Raw genomic sequence first — 15,598 nt, forward strand, 5'->3', positions numbered from 1 at the left:
AAGCAAATTTGCAGTGAACTAAAAACTTGGGCTGTGAAAATTTTGACTTTGTATCCCTAATATCTGTGAATAAAATGTTATATATAATTAGATCCTTCTACTTTGACTAGTCTAGCCGTTTCAGATTTTCTTTCATTTACCTCAGTTTTTACGATCATGCAAGTCCTTTGATTTGCTGGTGTGTTTTATTAATTGTGAATGTTTTCTCGTATACTGTATGGCAATGACGACACAGATATTTGTTTACATTATCTAAATGGTTTCACAGCAGAACTCTTTTGTTTTGTCTTTAGAAGTTTACTGAATAATCTGTCATAATAAAGTTTGCTTGTGCCGGACAAAAATACTTTTCTCACAAATAGTCCTTGACGTGTACAGGACATATAGTGTTGGATGATATTTTTGGTTATGCCATCTGTTGGCATTCCTTTCTGCATTCTAGACTGCATTTTGTCAGGCAAAAAATTAAATACGCCCCTCAGTGGAAGATGATGTCATTAATATTCTTGGCCCGTTTTCCTAGAAGAAAAAGCTGTACACTTTAAATGGGTGTATCTGCTAAAAGATACGTTTTCAGCTTTTAGGAGTGCAATAGCATGCAGATGCCCAGATGCACTAAAAGCCACAAAAGTCAATTTCGATGTCATATGGTCTTAAAAAGTACGGCCACAGTCAGTCAAATGAAATGGCGTATTTAGTGCCAGTGCTTTCAGAGTACTTGTGCTTGATGTACAGCCTCATCAGAAAAGAATTGATTTGACAGCAGCCCAAGAGAGCCCTTAGAGTGATTTTCATTGGAAATAAGCAAAGTTGCACAGAACTGCCCTGTGGGCAGTGAGCCATTCCCCCTGTCCCAGCCCAGCAGCCCATCTCACAGGTGATTGTTTCTTTTCAAGTCTGGGATGTTGTTTCTAAATGGTTGTGATGGGGTGGTTGGTCCTGAAGAGAAACATTGGACTGTGAAAGCCTTGTGAGTGGAGCAGACTGCTCTCCTATCTGCATTTAGATTAGGATTGATTGTTTGTTTACCCGCTGGAGATAAAGAGACCCAGCCGGACCCCGCACAGGTCCTGAATCCTCTCTGGACACTCCCCATGCTACACGATGCCCCCTTTCACCAAGAGGACACCAGATTCCCGTTTATTTTGAACATTATTCCCCCTGGACACTATTTTCCCCTTTCTAAGAACATTTTATGTTTATAATTATTTCCAATAAATGCCTCTCCTAGGCTTGACGCTACACCCACTGTGTCGATCTCTTGCTCACCCCTCCACACCTTGTCTTTCTTCCTTCTGAAAAAAATATTTCCAAAAATAAATGGTTAAAAAATATCAATATTTTGCTAGTGTTGTAGGTGGTTGCAGGGGCATTGTTATGCATTTGCGAAGGTGTTTTGAGTGGTTTCTAGCCTGTTGCTAAGGGATTTCTGGGTGGTTGCTAGGTGAATATTTACTAGCCTGAGTCAAGAGCCCACCCCAAGTCTCATGAAATTCATGAAAGAAAAAATTAAGGTTCTGGATAGATTATGTAAATGAGTACGTAAGAAGAAGGTAGTTTTAATATAAAATTAAACCTCTTTTTTGGGAATACGAAATTAAAGTCTTATGTCCAAAAATAAGAAGAAAATAGTAGTTAAGAATTTTGTTCTCAAGATATGTTTACTTGATCAATCGCATATATTGTTTTTTTTAAGTTTATCAACAGCTACAAACAAACCTTTAGTCCCAAACTAGCTAGTGCCAATGCGTAATAGCTTCATTTAGGCTAAATCTGCCTGTAAATTGTTTAAAACCTGTTACTTGTAACAAGGATACCCATTCCTATGGTTTTTATTAGTTATTTATTGTGCAATTGTATACATTTTATTAGCCAGTAAATCTTATTTTTATTCAATATTTAATCAAACACATCTCAGGGTTTAAAACTGTACTTATATTATTTTATTAAAAAAATTCTCCATCTTTAAAAGAGTCTATAAAAAAGACTATAATCTAATTGTCTCATTTATGGTTAAACTGAGCATGTATTGCACAGTAATGTTTGGACTCTATGAAGGGTGCACTGTAAAATGTGATGAATGTTAGGAGCAGCTCAGGGTTTTCAAAGCTCAGTGGGTCTGTTGGGGGCGATAAGCGGGATTAAATGCTTCCTATGTGCCTTATCTGGGTAAATGTTGGTGACATTTGGAAGGCGGTGACTGCTGCTGTTTGGGGGCCGTTGTGTGAACTTCATGTGAGCTTTAGAAGGAAAGACCATGACTGTTATGGTTTATGTGCTTAGAGTAACATATTGAGACATAATACAATGCGGAATATTTCAGGTGTTGCATTATTTATGTTCATATGTGGTATTTACGTAGTATCAGCTGTTTTATTTAGTGTGTGGATTGATATTTTAATAGACACGTGCAGCTGGAGCTGAAAAATGGATTTTTAGCTTCATGTGGTGTATTTCAGTCTCCAGTTATTAACAAGATCATTGTTACAACAGATAACAATGTTCCGGTTCTAAAATCTGATTGGTTCAGCCATGTTGGAAGCCTTTGTAAAATATATGATGTGTGGTATTAATGTTTTTTTTAAGCGATCAGACCAATTTTAATCTAAATTTCTACCTAGCAGACAATAAAACGTGCAAAAATATACCATAGACTTACATTGAAGGAGAGACCTGCACCTTCTAGAGACGAACATGTCATAGAGACTTTGGGGTCGACACTTTTTTTTAATTTATTTTTTTAAACCAATTAGCAACTACTGAGAATACCCTAACAACTACCCCGAACACCTTCGCAACCGCATGGCTACACTCTGGCTATCTAGTAACCACCCAAAACACCCTAGTAACTGCTTGGCTACACTCTAGCAACCTAGCAACCATTCAGAACACCCTAGCAACTCCATAGCTTCACTCTGTTAACCCAGCAACAACTCAGACCACCCTAGCAACTGTGTTGCTACATTCTAGCAACCTAGCAATCACCCAAAACATCTTGGAAAACAAAACCTAGGCATTGGCCACTTAGCAACCACTCAGAATACCCTAGCAACTGCATAGCTACTCTCTGGCAACCTAGCAATCATTCAGAACACCATAACAACCGTATAGCTAGGCACTTACAACCTAGCAACCACTCAGACCACCCTAGCAAATGCCTAGCTTAACTGGTAATCCAGCAATAACTCAGACCACCCTAGCAACTGCGTAGCTACATACTAGCAACCATCCAGCACACCCTAGTAAACAAAAGTTAGGCACTGGCAACCTAGCAACCACCCTGAACACCATTGCAACTGCATAGCTTGGCACTGGAAACATAGCAATCCCCCTAGAACACCCAAACAACCACTCTGTCAACCACCTAGAACACCCTAGCAATCGTATGGCAACTCTCTGGCAACCACTCAGACAACACTAGTAACTGCATAGCTTGGCACTGGCAACCAGAACAACCTTGCAACCACATAGCTACACTCTGGCAACCTAGCAACCATCCAGAACATCTTGGAAAACAAAACCTAGGCATTGGCCACTTAGCAACCACTCAGAATACCCTAGCAACTGCATAGCTACTCTCTGGCAACCTAGCAACCATTCAGAACACCCTAGCAACCATAAAACTAGGCACTGGTTACCTAGAAACCACCAAGAACATGCTAGCAACCATGTAGCTACACACTGGAAATATAGCAACCACCAACACCACCCTATCAACCACATAGCTACACTCTGGCAACCTAGCAACCACCCAGAACACCATATCAACCATATAGCTACACTCTTACAATATAACAACCACCCAGAACACCCTAGCAACAGCTTGGCTACACTCTGGCAACCTAGCAACCACCCAGAACACCATAGCAACAGCTTGGCTACACTCTGGCTACCTAGCAACAATCTAGAACACCATAGCAACCGTTGGCTACACTCTGTGAAACCTAGCAACCACCCAGTACTCATCGCAGTTTTATAAAAGCAATAAAACAGCCACTCTAAGGTTGCATGTTACAATGATTTTTGTTATGGTTAAGGGGTGTTGATAGTTCCCTTAACCATAGTAAAATCTTTTTAACTGTTTAGTGGCTATCGATTTATCCTGTAACTGAAGAGATTGGCAAAAGTAATTGTTGAGCTATATCTGAGCTATTAATACCTGGAGATCATATCACACTGTGACTTTTGAGTGCTTATAACTCAATGAGATGAGAGCAGGGAAGTAAGCAGAGTTGGAAAGGTCACTTCCCATGTTTCTAAATTAGTCACACTCTCTTGTTCTTCAATGTTACAGCAATTATAGGATTTCACATTTTCTCCCAAAGATTTCAAGAGCTATGGTCTCCACTGCTTCCATATATTTAACTGCTTCCATAACTGCACTTCAAACACAGAATCTGAGTGCTTTATAACACTTATTCACTTCTAACTGAAGTTTGTTTTGCTTCAGTTGTGTTCTGATATATCACGCATTGTGCTGGAGGGCATCGAGAGCATATTTTTTTTCTGTGTCTCAGTGGAGGTTGTAAGCTTTTGGAGGCTCTGGTGACATTTTGGAAACTATGGTATTTGCAAAGGGTAAATATCGCCCAGAGTGTTCGCATATTTAGATTGTCAGCTGCAGTGTTTTTTGTTGTTTTTCCCTTCTTTTCTGGCAAAAACTTGAGAATGTCTTGATCCTGCCTATGGGCATCGTTTCTACTGCATCCCACGAGAAAGAATCAGTATCGGTTTAAGCCATGTCTATAGGTTGTTTGTTTTATAACCAATCAATGGTTCCTACATTTCGATATTTATAGACTGACTTTCACAAACCTCTCTAGTACTAAATTAGACAAACTTTGGTGTATTTTGGATGTAACTTGAGGTTTTGGTGTAATGACATCTTATGGCATCTGGTGTAATGACATCTTCTGGCCTTGGGCAGTGTGGTGTAGTGGTTACAGGTCAGGGATAAAGGCGGCCGGGGCGACGGTTCGAGAGAGAAAAAGAGAGGGAGAGAGAGAGAGAGAATGATAGGCAGCTGCTCTGTGTGTTTATGTTTGTGTGTTTTAAAATTCTTATGTATTTGTAAATATGTGAATATTTTTGTTTTTTATATAATTAAAGTCAACAACTTTTAAATGAAATATTTATATATTTCCATAGTTTTAAATTAGATTACGTTGTTTGCAATGCTTCATGGGATTGTAGTTCTTTCCCTCAATAATGATTTTAAGTACGCAGCCTTGCACCTCTTTGTCTGTGTGGCAGGGCGGAGGGCGGGGCCGGGTCGTGATCCTACACACCCGGTCCCGTATTAGGCTAATCAAGCCTCCCGAGAGGGATAAAGGTGTATATATAAGGTAAATAATAGTTTAATAATAAACTGAAACAAAAGACAAACACCCTCATGAAGGACATGTCCGTAAACGATCTCTCCCGCACGATCCTCTGTAGTCGACCTTTATCCCTCTCGGGAGGCTTGATTAGCCTAATACGGGACCGGGTATGTAGGATCACGACCCGGCCCTGCCCTCCGCCCTGCCACAGTCTGATTTTAAAATAATATTTAGCTTTAAATAAAAGCTTGTAATAATGTGATTCACCTCAGAGCTGGTGCTCTTGTGAAGGATTTTATGAATTCCTTATGGAAAAATAAACGAGAGAAAATACTTCCGGAACCAAGACTGCTGAAAAAGTGAGCGGGCACTGTTGTGATCTACTGGAGCCCCTTTAATGTATTTAACCTCATAGCAAACACTAAGTGTCATGTTGGCACGTTTCAGGTCCCATGTATCGTCTGGAGAAGCAAACTGAACCGAACGTTGCTGTAGACCTGGACAGCACGCTGGAGAACCAGGGAACGCTGGAGTTCTGCTTGGTCCGAGAAAACAGTATGTTCTGATGACATTTCTCATTATTTGGGAACTTTGAACACATTTTTTAAACGTTCTTAAAATATTCTTAGTTAGAGCAGACAGATGTATTTACAAAAAAACAATAATATCAAATGTAAAGTGCACAGAGAGACCACGATGCAGACGTGCAGTCTGACTACGTTCACTCAGATGTATTTTTCTGTTCCCTTTCACTTCTTTATGAATAGGTTCTAGAGGTGAGGATAGCTCGGAGGAGGACCCGCCCATAGACATCACAACGGTACAGGACATGTTGAGCAGTCACCACTACAAGTCCTACAAGATCAGCATGATCCATAAGCTTCGATTCACCACTGATGTGCAGCTAGGTATTTGTAGCAGGAAGCGTTTTCCAAATCTCTTTATTTTATACCATTAAAATGTCTGGCTCTACGTCTGCCAATACACAGTCCAAAATCCACATCCAGTCCAGGAGAATTCAAACTATTAAAATTACGTTTTTTTGCTGGAGAACATGTAGTGTAGAAGGCCAAAATAGTACATTATTATAAAATAGTATAGTTTAGATATAATATAGTATAACACCGTTCTCTCCAGTTCCCACTTCTCAGTTTCTCTCTACATTTCAAAGCACATAACTCTACTCAAGAACAAAGCTTTGCCGAAGGTCTTCAGATCAAAGACTTGATCTTTTTTTATGAATACACAAGAAATATTCCACCACAGCTGACAGTTGCTACAATCCCAGTTCCATCCCAATTACAGCAGTGCTCCGGGTGCAGGAAGCCTGTGTGCTGTGGAATCTCTTTTGGAATTTCACTGTGATTGACAGGCTGGAATTGTTTTTGACACACTGATGTTTGCATGCTATTTTTCATGTCATCTGAATGATGGGCAGCTGTCACTTCCATTATGGATGGGCTCTGTGTGTGTTTGTGAGATAGACCTGTAAAAATATTCCAAACCTCTCTCACAATGTTTTATATGGAGTGAATGTTTGTCTGGGTCGGTTACCCATTCATATTTAAATTTCAGCTTCAGCATCGCTTCAGTCTTTAAATCGTGGACTTCCTTCATTTGTAAACCCTTTTGATAGACAACATGAAAATAGATCTTACCTGTCATATGTTTTACAATAAAACCTTCCCTCTCTTCCAGGAATTTCTGGTGAAAAGGTTGAGATCGATCCTGTCACCAATCAAAAGACGAGTACGAAATTCTGGATTCGACAGAAACCGATCTCCATTGACTCTGACCTGCTTTGTGCCTGCGACCTGGTGGAGGAGAAGAGTCCAAGTCAGTACTGCTCATACTATTTTATATATATATATATATATATATATATATATATATATATATATATATATATATATATGAATATATATATATACCGATCAGCCACCTCGTGCCACCAAAACGGTGCCAACCAACATCTCAGAACACCATTCTGAGATTATATTCTTCTCACCACAATTGTACAGAATACATGTTATTTATTCATCACAATGCCGCAGAGAATCCGTTTTTTTTTTTTTCTTTTGCATGTTCATTTTGTCAATATTTTAATTAATTTGACACTTTCAGTTACCAATGAGAGACTCTCAGCTCCATTTAGTATGGATTTCAATATGATGTGGATATTACACTTGGAGTAAAACAGGACCTCTGTTACTGAAAACACCATTTACGTCGTTTCTCTGTACGGTCTGCGTTTGTAAGTAGTGCAGACATCTCTTGTTAGTGGATATGACAGGGTCATGTGTGCTGCTCTGTAGTCGTGCAATGCTAACAGTGATTGAAGTGCAGACAGATTGCTCTAGTCTGCTAAGAGACGGTGGCAGCACTCACGGATGCCTCGACTGCACCTTGAACTGCTCCAGTCTCACAGTCACTCTTACTATGGTTTAAGTTTAGGGTATGCTGTTTTTACTGCTTGCCATTATGACTTGCCTTTGGTACTGTGTTGACTGAGCCTGTGCGGAGACAGTGACCCATGCACACCAAGAATGCTGTGTGATACTCTTTAATGCTGTCAATTCCATGCACATGCACTAATGGCATGCACGTTTAATGTGCTTACAAAAATTAGGCTTTTTGTGCACAGGCTGCACGGACCCTGGAGATGATGGGATTCACATAGGCAAAAATGTACTTTGTTTTTCCATGTGTTTTTCCACATACCTTTGCAATACACACAAGTGGGTGTGACACAAATTTTGTCATCATCACAGCCTTTAATTATGTAACTATAAATGTAAATACAATTAAGGCTATCAGGGAACAGCAGCTCTATATTATTTGACTTTGGTATGGCAAATAAAAGAACCACTTTTTTTTTTTTTTGTAGGTCATGCAATATTTAAGCTCACATATCTTAGCAACCACGACTACAAAGCCCTGTACTTCGAATGTGACGCTGCTACTGTTAACGAGATTGTGCTCAAGGTAAGTTTATTCTCATTCTTAGTCTCTAGATGGATATGTTCACATTAATGATGTACCAATATATTGGAGATAAATGTCTGAGATAAAAAATGTAAATGTGTACTTTATAATGTTCATGTATTTTTCATATATTTAAAATATGTATTTTCATGCATTTTCTAAAAAAATATATTTTTTAATGAATTCAAAATGTCAAGTGGTGAAACCATCAAGTAAAATATATTTCCTTGCACCTTGAATTCACATGAGTGTACACAACTTAATCATTCATTAAAAATAAAACAAAATGTCAAACATATTGTTCTAGGTAGAAATATCATGAATTTTGCCTCACGAATATAAAGGGTTTTTAGGGGTGAACTATTGAATCTGAACAAAATGTGCCTTTTCATAAAATGTCAAAATATCTGATATTCTTTAAAAACCGCACATATGGTCTTTGGCTCATTTCGTTTTTATTTTATTTTATTTTTTGTGGTCACATGACAACAGAATTGTGACCTGCATGTTGGTTACCCCACTTGACTTTAGGGGCTTTTCCACGGTACGACTTGACTCTGCTCGCTTTTTTGGGGTTTTCCACTGTGGATAGTACCTGGTTCCTGATACTTTTTTTTAGTACCACCTCGGTCGAGGTTCCAAGCGAGCTGAGCCGATACTAAATGTGATGTCAAAATCGTGCAGATCACTGATTGGTCAGGGAGAATCGTCACTATCAGCGTCACTTGATTTCCGACACGCGACATCAACCCGCTAGTTTTAAAGTTAGCAACCGCGATAGCAGTATCATTTGTTCACGCGACTTTCGAATTGTGAAAAAAAGAAATGGCTGTGCGCAAAACCACGCCGTGGTCAATAAACGAGGTGCGAAAAGAAAAAGTCTCTCAGGAAGTGTCTCAGCAGTTGGCCGCACACGGCTACCACCGGACCTACCAACAGTGTTTTTTAAAGTGACTACAGAACCATCAAGGAAATGTGGAAGTGGTTCGACCAAATGGACGGTGAGCAATGGGAGGGAGAGTGCCCTGGACTGGCGTTGATCCATGATGGAGGATGGTATGTTTTGTTACGTTAACTCTATACTCTGTTTGAAAGCTTCACTTTATTTAGTTGACCAGCTACTGGAAAGCTTCTAAAACAACCAGGACAATTTAACTGTTACACTTGTGTAAAATCAGCATGCAACTACTGCTTTATGCAGCACAATGAGCTAGTAGCTAACAGCTAGCGGTTGTGTTATTGTTTTGGTCAGTTTGTGTCGTGTTTAAGATGATGTCACGGCAGTAGAGCCGGCGCAAATATGACGATCAGCCTATAATCCCACTTGATGCGGCACTAAACTGCAGTGGAAACGCAAGCTCAGAAAAGTAAAGCGAATAGAGTTGAGGCGAGTCAAACCGTAACGTGCAGTGGAAAAGTGCCATTTGATTTGGTGGACTTATTTATTTATTATTCTTTTATTTATTTTTTATTAATAATAACAATATTGTTTCCCTGCTTTTGTTTTTAACATTATTCCATTGTACTTATTCCAACATTGTCTCCATATGGTTACACCACTCTATTGTGTATGGTGCGTTCACTTACATCGCAAAGCAAATTTTTGCCTCGCATTGCTCGCGCGAGTTTGACCGCTGGATTATAAATTTGTGTTTAAACTCGCGTTTGCGCGCGTATTTCCCCTTCTCTTCCGGAAAAGGACAGGAGGACGGGCTTTTACAACGTGGTTCATAGTAAAGTACAACCAATAGCTGGAATCAAGTAGATGTGCATATTTTCAGAACTTACCAGGTAGTCCAACTTCCTCGCTCACTTTCCTCCATGCGATGTCTTTTTTCGTCCGGTCTCTGTACATGTATGACGTTGTGTCGCTACAACAATTTTTTCATCCGTTTTTACAGATTTCTTTTGCTACTACGTCAGTGACATCCGGACAATTTCAATGCTGATAGGCTTTCGCGACAACGCGTCATACGAATTCCTCACTCGAGTTGAAAAATTTCAACTTGCGCAAATGAAGCGATTTCGCGTGTTCGAGTCGCGTCATTCACTTCATTCGCATTTTTGCATTGACTTTGTATGTAATCACGCCGCGCGAAACGCTCGTTTCGCGTTGTATGTGAACGTACCATAACTCCCCCTCACGCTATCCCAGATGTGTATGACTTTCTTTCTTCAGCTGAACACAAATTAAGATTTTAGAAGAATATTTCAGCTCTGTAGGTTCTTACAATGCAAGTGAATGGTGGCCAGAAATTTGAATCTTCAAAAATCACATAAAGGAAACAGAAGAAATTCATAAGACTCCTGTGTATAAATCCATGTCTTCTGATGCGATATACTGTAGTACAGGGGTTTTCAACAGGGACATTCAAAGGATGCCGGGGACACTGAGAGCAAATTTGTAGAGAGGGGGGGCATTAGGTAACAAATAGGGACGTTAATCAGTCATAATAATCAAATCTATCAATTTCCTCCTCGCATTAAAACATTTATCTAGACTTGTAGTATATCAGTTGGTGCTCTATTTTACGGGTTGTTATGCTGTTTATAATAACAAAACTGCCATAGTTTTATATGGTAAATGGTCTGCACTTATATAGCGCCTTTTTAACCTTAGCGGTATTCAAAGCGCTTTACACTGTGACTCATTCACCCATTCACACACACACATTCACACACCAATGACGGCAGAGCCATGCAAGGTGCTAGCCTGCCATTGGAAGCAACTTGGGGTTCAGTGTCTTGCCCAAGGACACTTCGGCATGTGGAGTTGTGTGAGCCGGGAATCGCCAACCGTGCGATTAGTGGCCGACCCGCTCTAACACCTGAGCCACAGCCACCCACTTTAAAGGTGACTCGATTGCATCATGGAAGTTGGCTGCAGAGCACTGTTGGTGCACTTTCAGCTATTACATTTTTTTCAGCTATTTCACCCACACACACACACACACACACACACACTCACTTATAGACGCAGATATAGCCCTCCCATCTGCTTGAATTCAAGAAACGCAAGGTTTGGTCTCACATTCATGAAGCGTAAGCCTGCTGAATTTAGTTACAAAACTTCAAAATTATGCAATGAATCGAAGTTGCATGGAGCAAATATCTCAAATATCTCAAAAACGGACTTTTTTGTTTTTTCTTATTTTTCTTTAGTTTTTTGGTACAACAAAGCAGGGCTGGACTGTTAATCTGGCATAACAGGCATTTTCCCGGTGGGCCGAAGCACTTTAGGGCCGATCAGGGGCGGACTGCCCATCGGGAGACACGAGCAGGCCAGTGGGTCGGCCACAAAACAGGCCGAATGGGCCACGATAAGCTAAAATGAGCCGCTATGTTATGCAGAACGGACCACAAAATGGCACCGCGATATGCAGAAAAGGACAGCGAACAAACCCCCCACCCCCCCGTTCAACTTTTGGGACAGTTGCTATTTAAAATCCCAGGCTGATTTCTCTTCCCAGTCCAGCCCTGCAATAAAGTCTCCACTTTCAAATTATGCCACAAAATGGCGTATGGGAATGAAGTAGGGGGGCGTGGGATGGCATGAGGTTGAGTAAATGATTTCATTTTTGGATGAACTATCCCTTGAAATGTGAATTTAGACTTTTCTACTGTACATTGTGTTTGTGTAAATATAGTCCCTTTCACAGTAAGTATGTCCTCTTCCTCTTAGGTGAACTACATCCTGGAGTCTCGTGCCAGCACTTCAAGGGCGGATTACTTCGCCCAGAAACAACGCAAACTGAACCGCCGCACTAGCTTCAGTTTCCAGAAAGACAAGAAATCGGGCCAGTAGCGCTCATGACCAAACCGATGAGCAGTCTCCGAACCCACCAGAGAGCGTGACGGTCCTTCGAGAAAAGAGGCAATGAGATAGATGGGAAACATAAAGGATGGAGCGAGCAGGAAAAGACTAGGTTAGGAAGGAAGACGAGATAAAAAGTGAAAGAAGACGAGACAGGTTAAAGGAAAAGTGAGAGGAACCAGATCAGACATTTGTCTCCTCTTAATCGAGTATTCAGCCTCTGACAGTTAACTTTTAACTGGACTGATGGTCCTTAAACATATCAGAGCTCTTGAGCTCTCTGCTGTCACTCGAATGTAATAGACCAGCCAACAATTGAATTGAACAGTTCTATTAACATTTGACGCGACAGCCATCGCCCGGAACATACAGAAGCACAGAATTCTGGGGCCCAAATTCGACAACTTCACACGCTGCTGTTTGCGTCACTTATTTTCAAAGATTTTTTCCACTGCCTACATACAAACTGTAAATAAACGCACCCCAAAATGAACGCAGATGGACATTGGAACCCATAGAAGCCGGACAGAGCAAGAAAACTGCATTAGGTATCCCTATATACCTATATATGTATAACCGCTGTATCAAAAATGTTAACTTAATCTGCATTGAACACTGACATGTAAAGGGATTGCGTTCCTTTTTTAATGAAAATGTAAATGGCGATTTTCGGGGTGGGTTGACAAACCCTCTTGGCCATAGTACTTCAGTGCCTGCTACAGAACAAAAGGACAAATGTTGCATTCATCGAGATTTTTAGCGTCCGCTGGTTTGAGGAAAAGCCTAGAATTTAATATTTGGTTTTTATACCAACAGAGGGGGGCTGGTAGATTAAAAAGTAGTTGACCTAAAAATTATTTTTTTGTCATGGTTTGCATGACTTTCTTTTATCGTGAAATACAAAAGGAGATATTTATAGCAGAATGTCCAAGCGGCTCTTTTCCATTTTAAGAAAGTGAATCGTGACCGTCGCTGTCATGCAATATTTAAAGTGAATACGGCTTAAGTTTCAGTCTGTTCCTCACACAAAGCTATTGTATGGCTTTCGAAGACTAGTGCATAACTACCTTTATTTACTACCTTGACAGCCCATGATCACCGCGCACTTTCGTTATATGCAAGAAGATTCTTTAAATATTCTCCTTCTGTGTTACATGGATGAAAGTAAAATTCATGCGAGTTTGAAAAGACAAGAGGGTGCATAAAGTAAATGACAGAATTTTCATTTTTGGGTGAGCTATCCCTTTAATAATTGACAGTTTTTTTTGTTTTGTTTTTTACGATCAAATATGAAATTAATAATTGAACATTTTACTGTGATGTGTCCTTTTTCCTCTGCATTATATCTTTTGAATGCATATATTGTAACGAACCAATCGCTGTCTATCTTTCCGACAGATCTTTTGGTTTATTCTGTCCTCTTGGGCTGCAGTGGGAATGTATGACCCTTTTTAACACACTTCTTTATAAATGTTTAAGATGAATTTATTATACTATCTTCGTTTCGTCTGCGTATGCAGGGAAAGTCTGCTAACGCACCAAACCTACCTGTGGTAACACTTTACAATAAGGTTCTGTATGTTAATGTATCAGGTATCGTTCTCTAACAATGAGCAACAATTTTAATTCATGATCATTTATTATTATATTGTTGTTCATAGTTAGTTCATAATGAATTAACTGCTGTATGGAGCTAAAGAAATGACAAAATATTCAGAAATTAGATCATATTAATTCTTGACATATGACATTTAACAAAATGGAAGATTTTCGCATTGTATTTTATAAAACAAAAAGTTAAGTAGAAGATTTTAAATTTTTAGAGGCTGAATTAACTGTAAAAATTGAGATTATAGAATTACAGATTCACAAAAAAATACTTTTAATTTGAAAAGGTGGTTCAAGTAAATGCTTGACCTTTGGCCATGTTTGTTTGTTATTTATTGGAGTAATTAATTTTCTCTTAATCTGAAAATTTCAAGCTGCTATTCTATAATCAGACATTTTACTCCTTTAAAAAATGAAAATAATAATCTGCTGTTTAAAAAATAATAATATGAATGTATAAAATACACCGCAAACATCCTCGCATATCTAGAATTCAAATAAACAAATTGTTGTAAATACTTTTTAAAGTTTTGTCTTTTGTCATTGTACTAGCTCCATACATTTTTTTTACTTTTGTCATTGTTTTATTTTTGTCATTGTTCTAGCTCCATACTATTTTGTTTTACTTTTGTCATTGTTTTATTTTTGTCATTGTTCTAGCTCCATACACATTTGTTTTACTTTTGTCATTGTTCTAGCTCCATACTGATTTGTTTTACTTTTGTCATTGTTTTACTTTTGTCATTTTTCTAGCTCCATACTAATTTGTTTTACTTTTGTCATTGTTTTACTTTTGTCATTGTTCTAGCTCCATACTGATTTGTTTTACTTTTGTCATTGTTTTACTTTTGTCATTGTTCTAGCTCCATACTGATTTGTTTTATTTTTGTCATTGTTCTAGCTCCATACTATTTTGTTTTACTTTTGTCATTGTTTTATTTTTGTCATTGTTCTAGCTCCATACACATTTGTTTTACTTTTGTCATTGTTCTAGCTCCATACTGATTTGTTTTACTTTTGTCATTGTTTTACTTTTGTCATTTTTCTAGCCCCATACTAATTTGGTTTACTTTTGTCATTGTTCTAGCTCCATAATTTTTTTTTCTATTCAGATGTTAAAATTGTATCCGTATATGTAGAAATGAACATTAACCATGTTTAATAAATATCGAATAAGCTTTTGACATTGTTAGTTCATGTTAACTATTCCAGAAAAAATGTTATGTATACAGCCTTATTGTAAAGTGTTATTTTACCGTTTTAACCGGTTTCTTTCAAACATTGGGGGAAACTCTTACACTATGTACTCCAAAAGCTGCTGTTGTTAAACTTGATTCAGGGTGTCTGTTCTATCCAAAACTGTGCTGACTCAGGTTTCCGACTGCCATTTTGTCTTGACTGATCTTGTTTTTTGTTTTTTTTACGTCTGTCAAAAGCTGAGAGCGATGACTGACACTCAGTTCAACTCTGATTGATGAAGAAAGTGGGTGATTGTTGTGTTCCCATGTCAGGGAGAACCACGGAATAGACATTTCAAATAAAACTTTATTTATAATGTTCTGATGACCTGGGGGGGTTGTCATGTGGCCTAAGAAATCAATGATATTTGCTACAGTACATGTATACTGTAAATAAGTAGATTTTCTAATTAAAGACCGAATTACAATATGGTTGTTGTCTTGCTGTTTAATGTGTTTTCCTGTTCATATTGTAACAGACAGATTGTTTCACTTTTAATGGACTATATCGTTATTCCAGTGGGTCAGAAGTTTACATACACTAAGTTAACTGTGCCTTTAAGCAGCAAAAGAAATCAGAGAAGTCCTCAGAAAAAAAAATTGTGTCTGGTTCATCCTTGGGAGCAATTTCC

General features: G+C 38.8%; 1 protein-coding gene across 2 annotated transcripts in view; it reads left to right on the plus strand.

Moving 5' to 3' along the window:
* The window catches only part of LOC127642935 (target of rapamycin complex 2 subunit MAPKAP1-like), a 40,008-nt gene extending 24,625 nt beyond the window's left edge, over window positions 1-15,383 (plus strand). For both annotated transcript variants that reach the window (XM_052125388.1, XM_052125389.1), the window contains exons 8-12: window positions 5,769-5,876; window positions 6,089-6,229; window positions 7,020-7,157; window positions 8,209-8,306; window positions 11,989-15,383. In XM_052125388.1, the coding sequence (XP_051981348.1) occupies window positions 5,769-5,876; window positions 6,089-6,229; window positions 7,020-7,157; window positions 8,209-8,306; window positions 11,989-12,111 (608 nt within the window). In that variant the 3' untranslated portion in view covers window positions 12,112-15,383. The remainder of the gene's footprint in view (window positions 1-5,768; window positions 5,877-6,088; window positions 6,230-7,019; window positions 7,158-8,208; window positions 8,307-11,988) is intronic.
* The last annotated feature ends 215 nt before the right edge of the window (window positions 15,384-15,598 follow it).

The sequence above is a fragment of the Xyrauchen texanus genome, chromosome 4, assembly GCF_025860055.1.
Source record: "Xyrauchen texanus isolate HMW12.3.18 chromosome 4, RBS_HiC_50CHRs, whole genome shotgun sequence".
NCBI lineage: Eukaryota > Metazoa > Chordata > Actinopteri > Cypriniformes > Catostomidae > Xyrauchen > Xyrauchen texanus.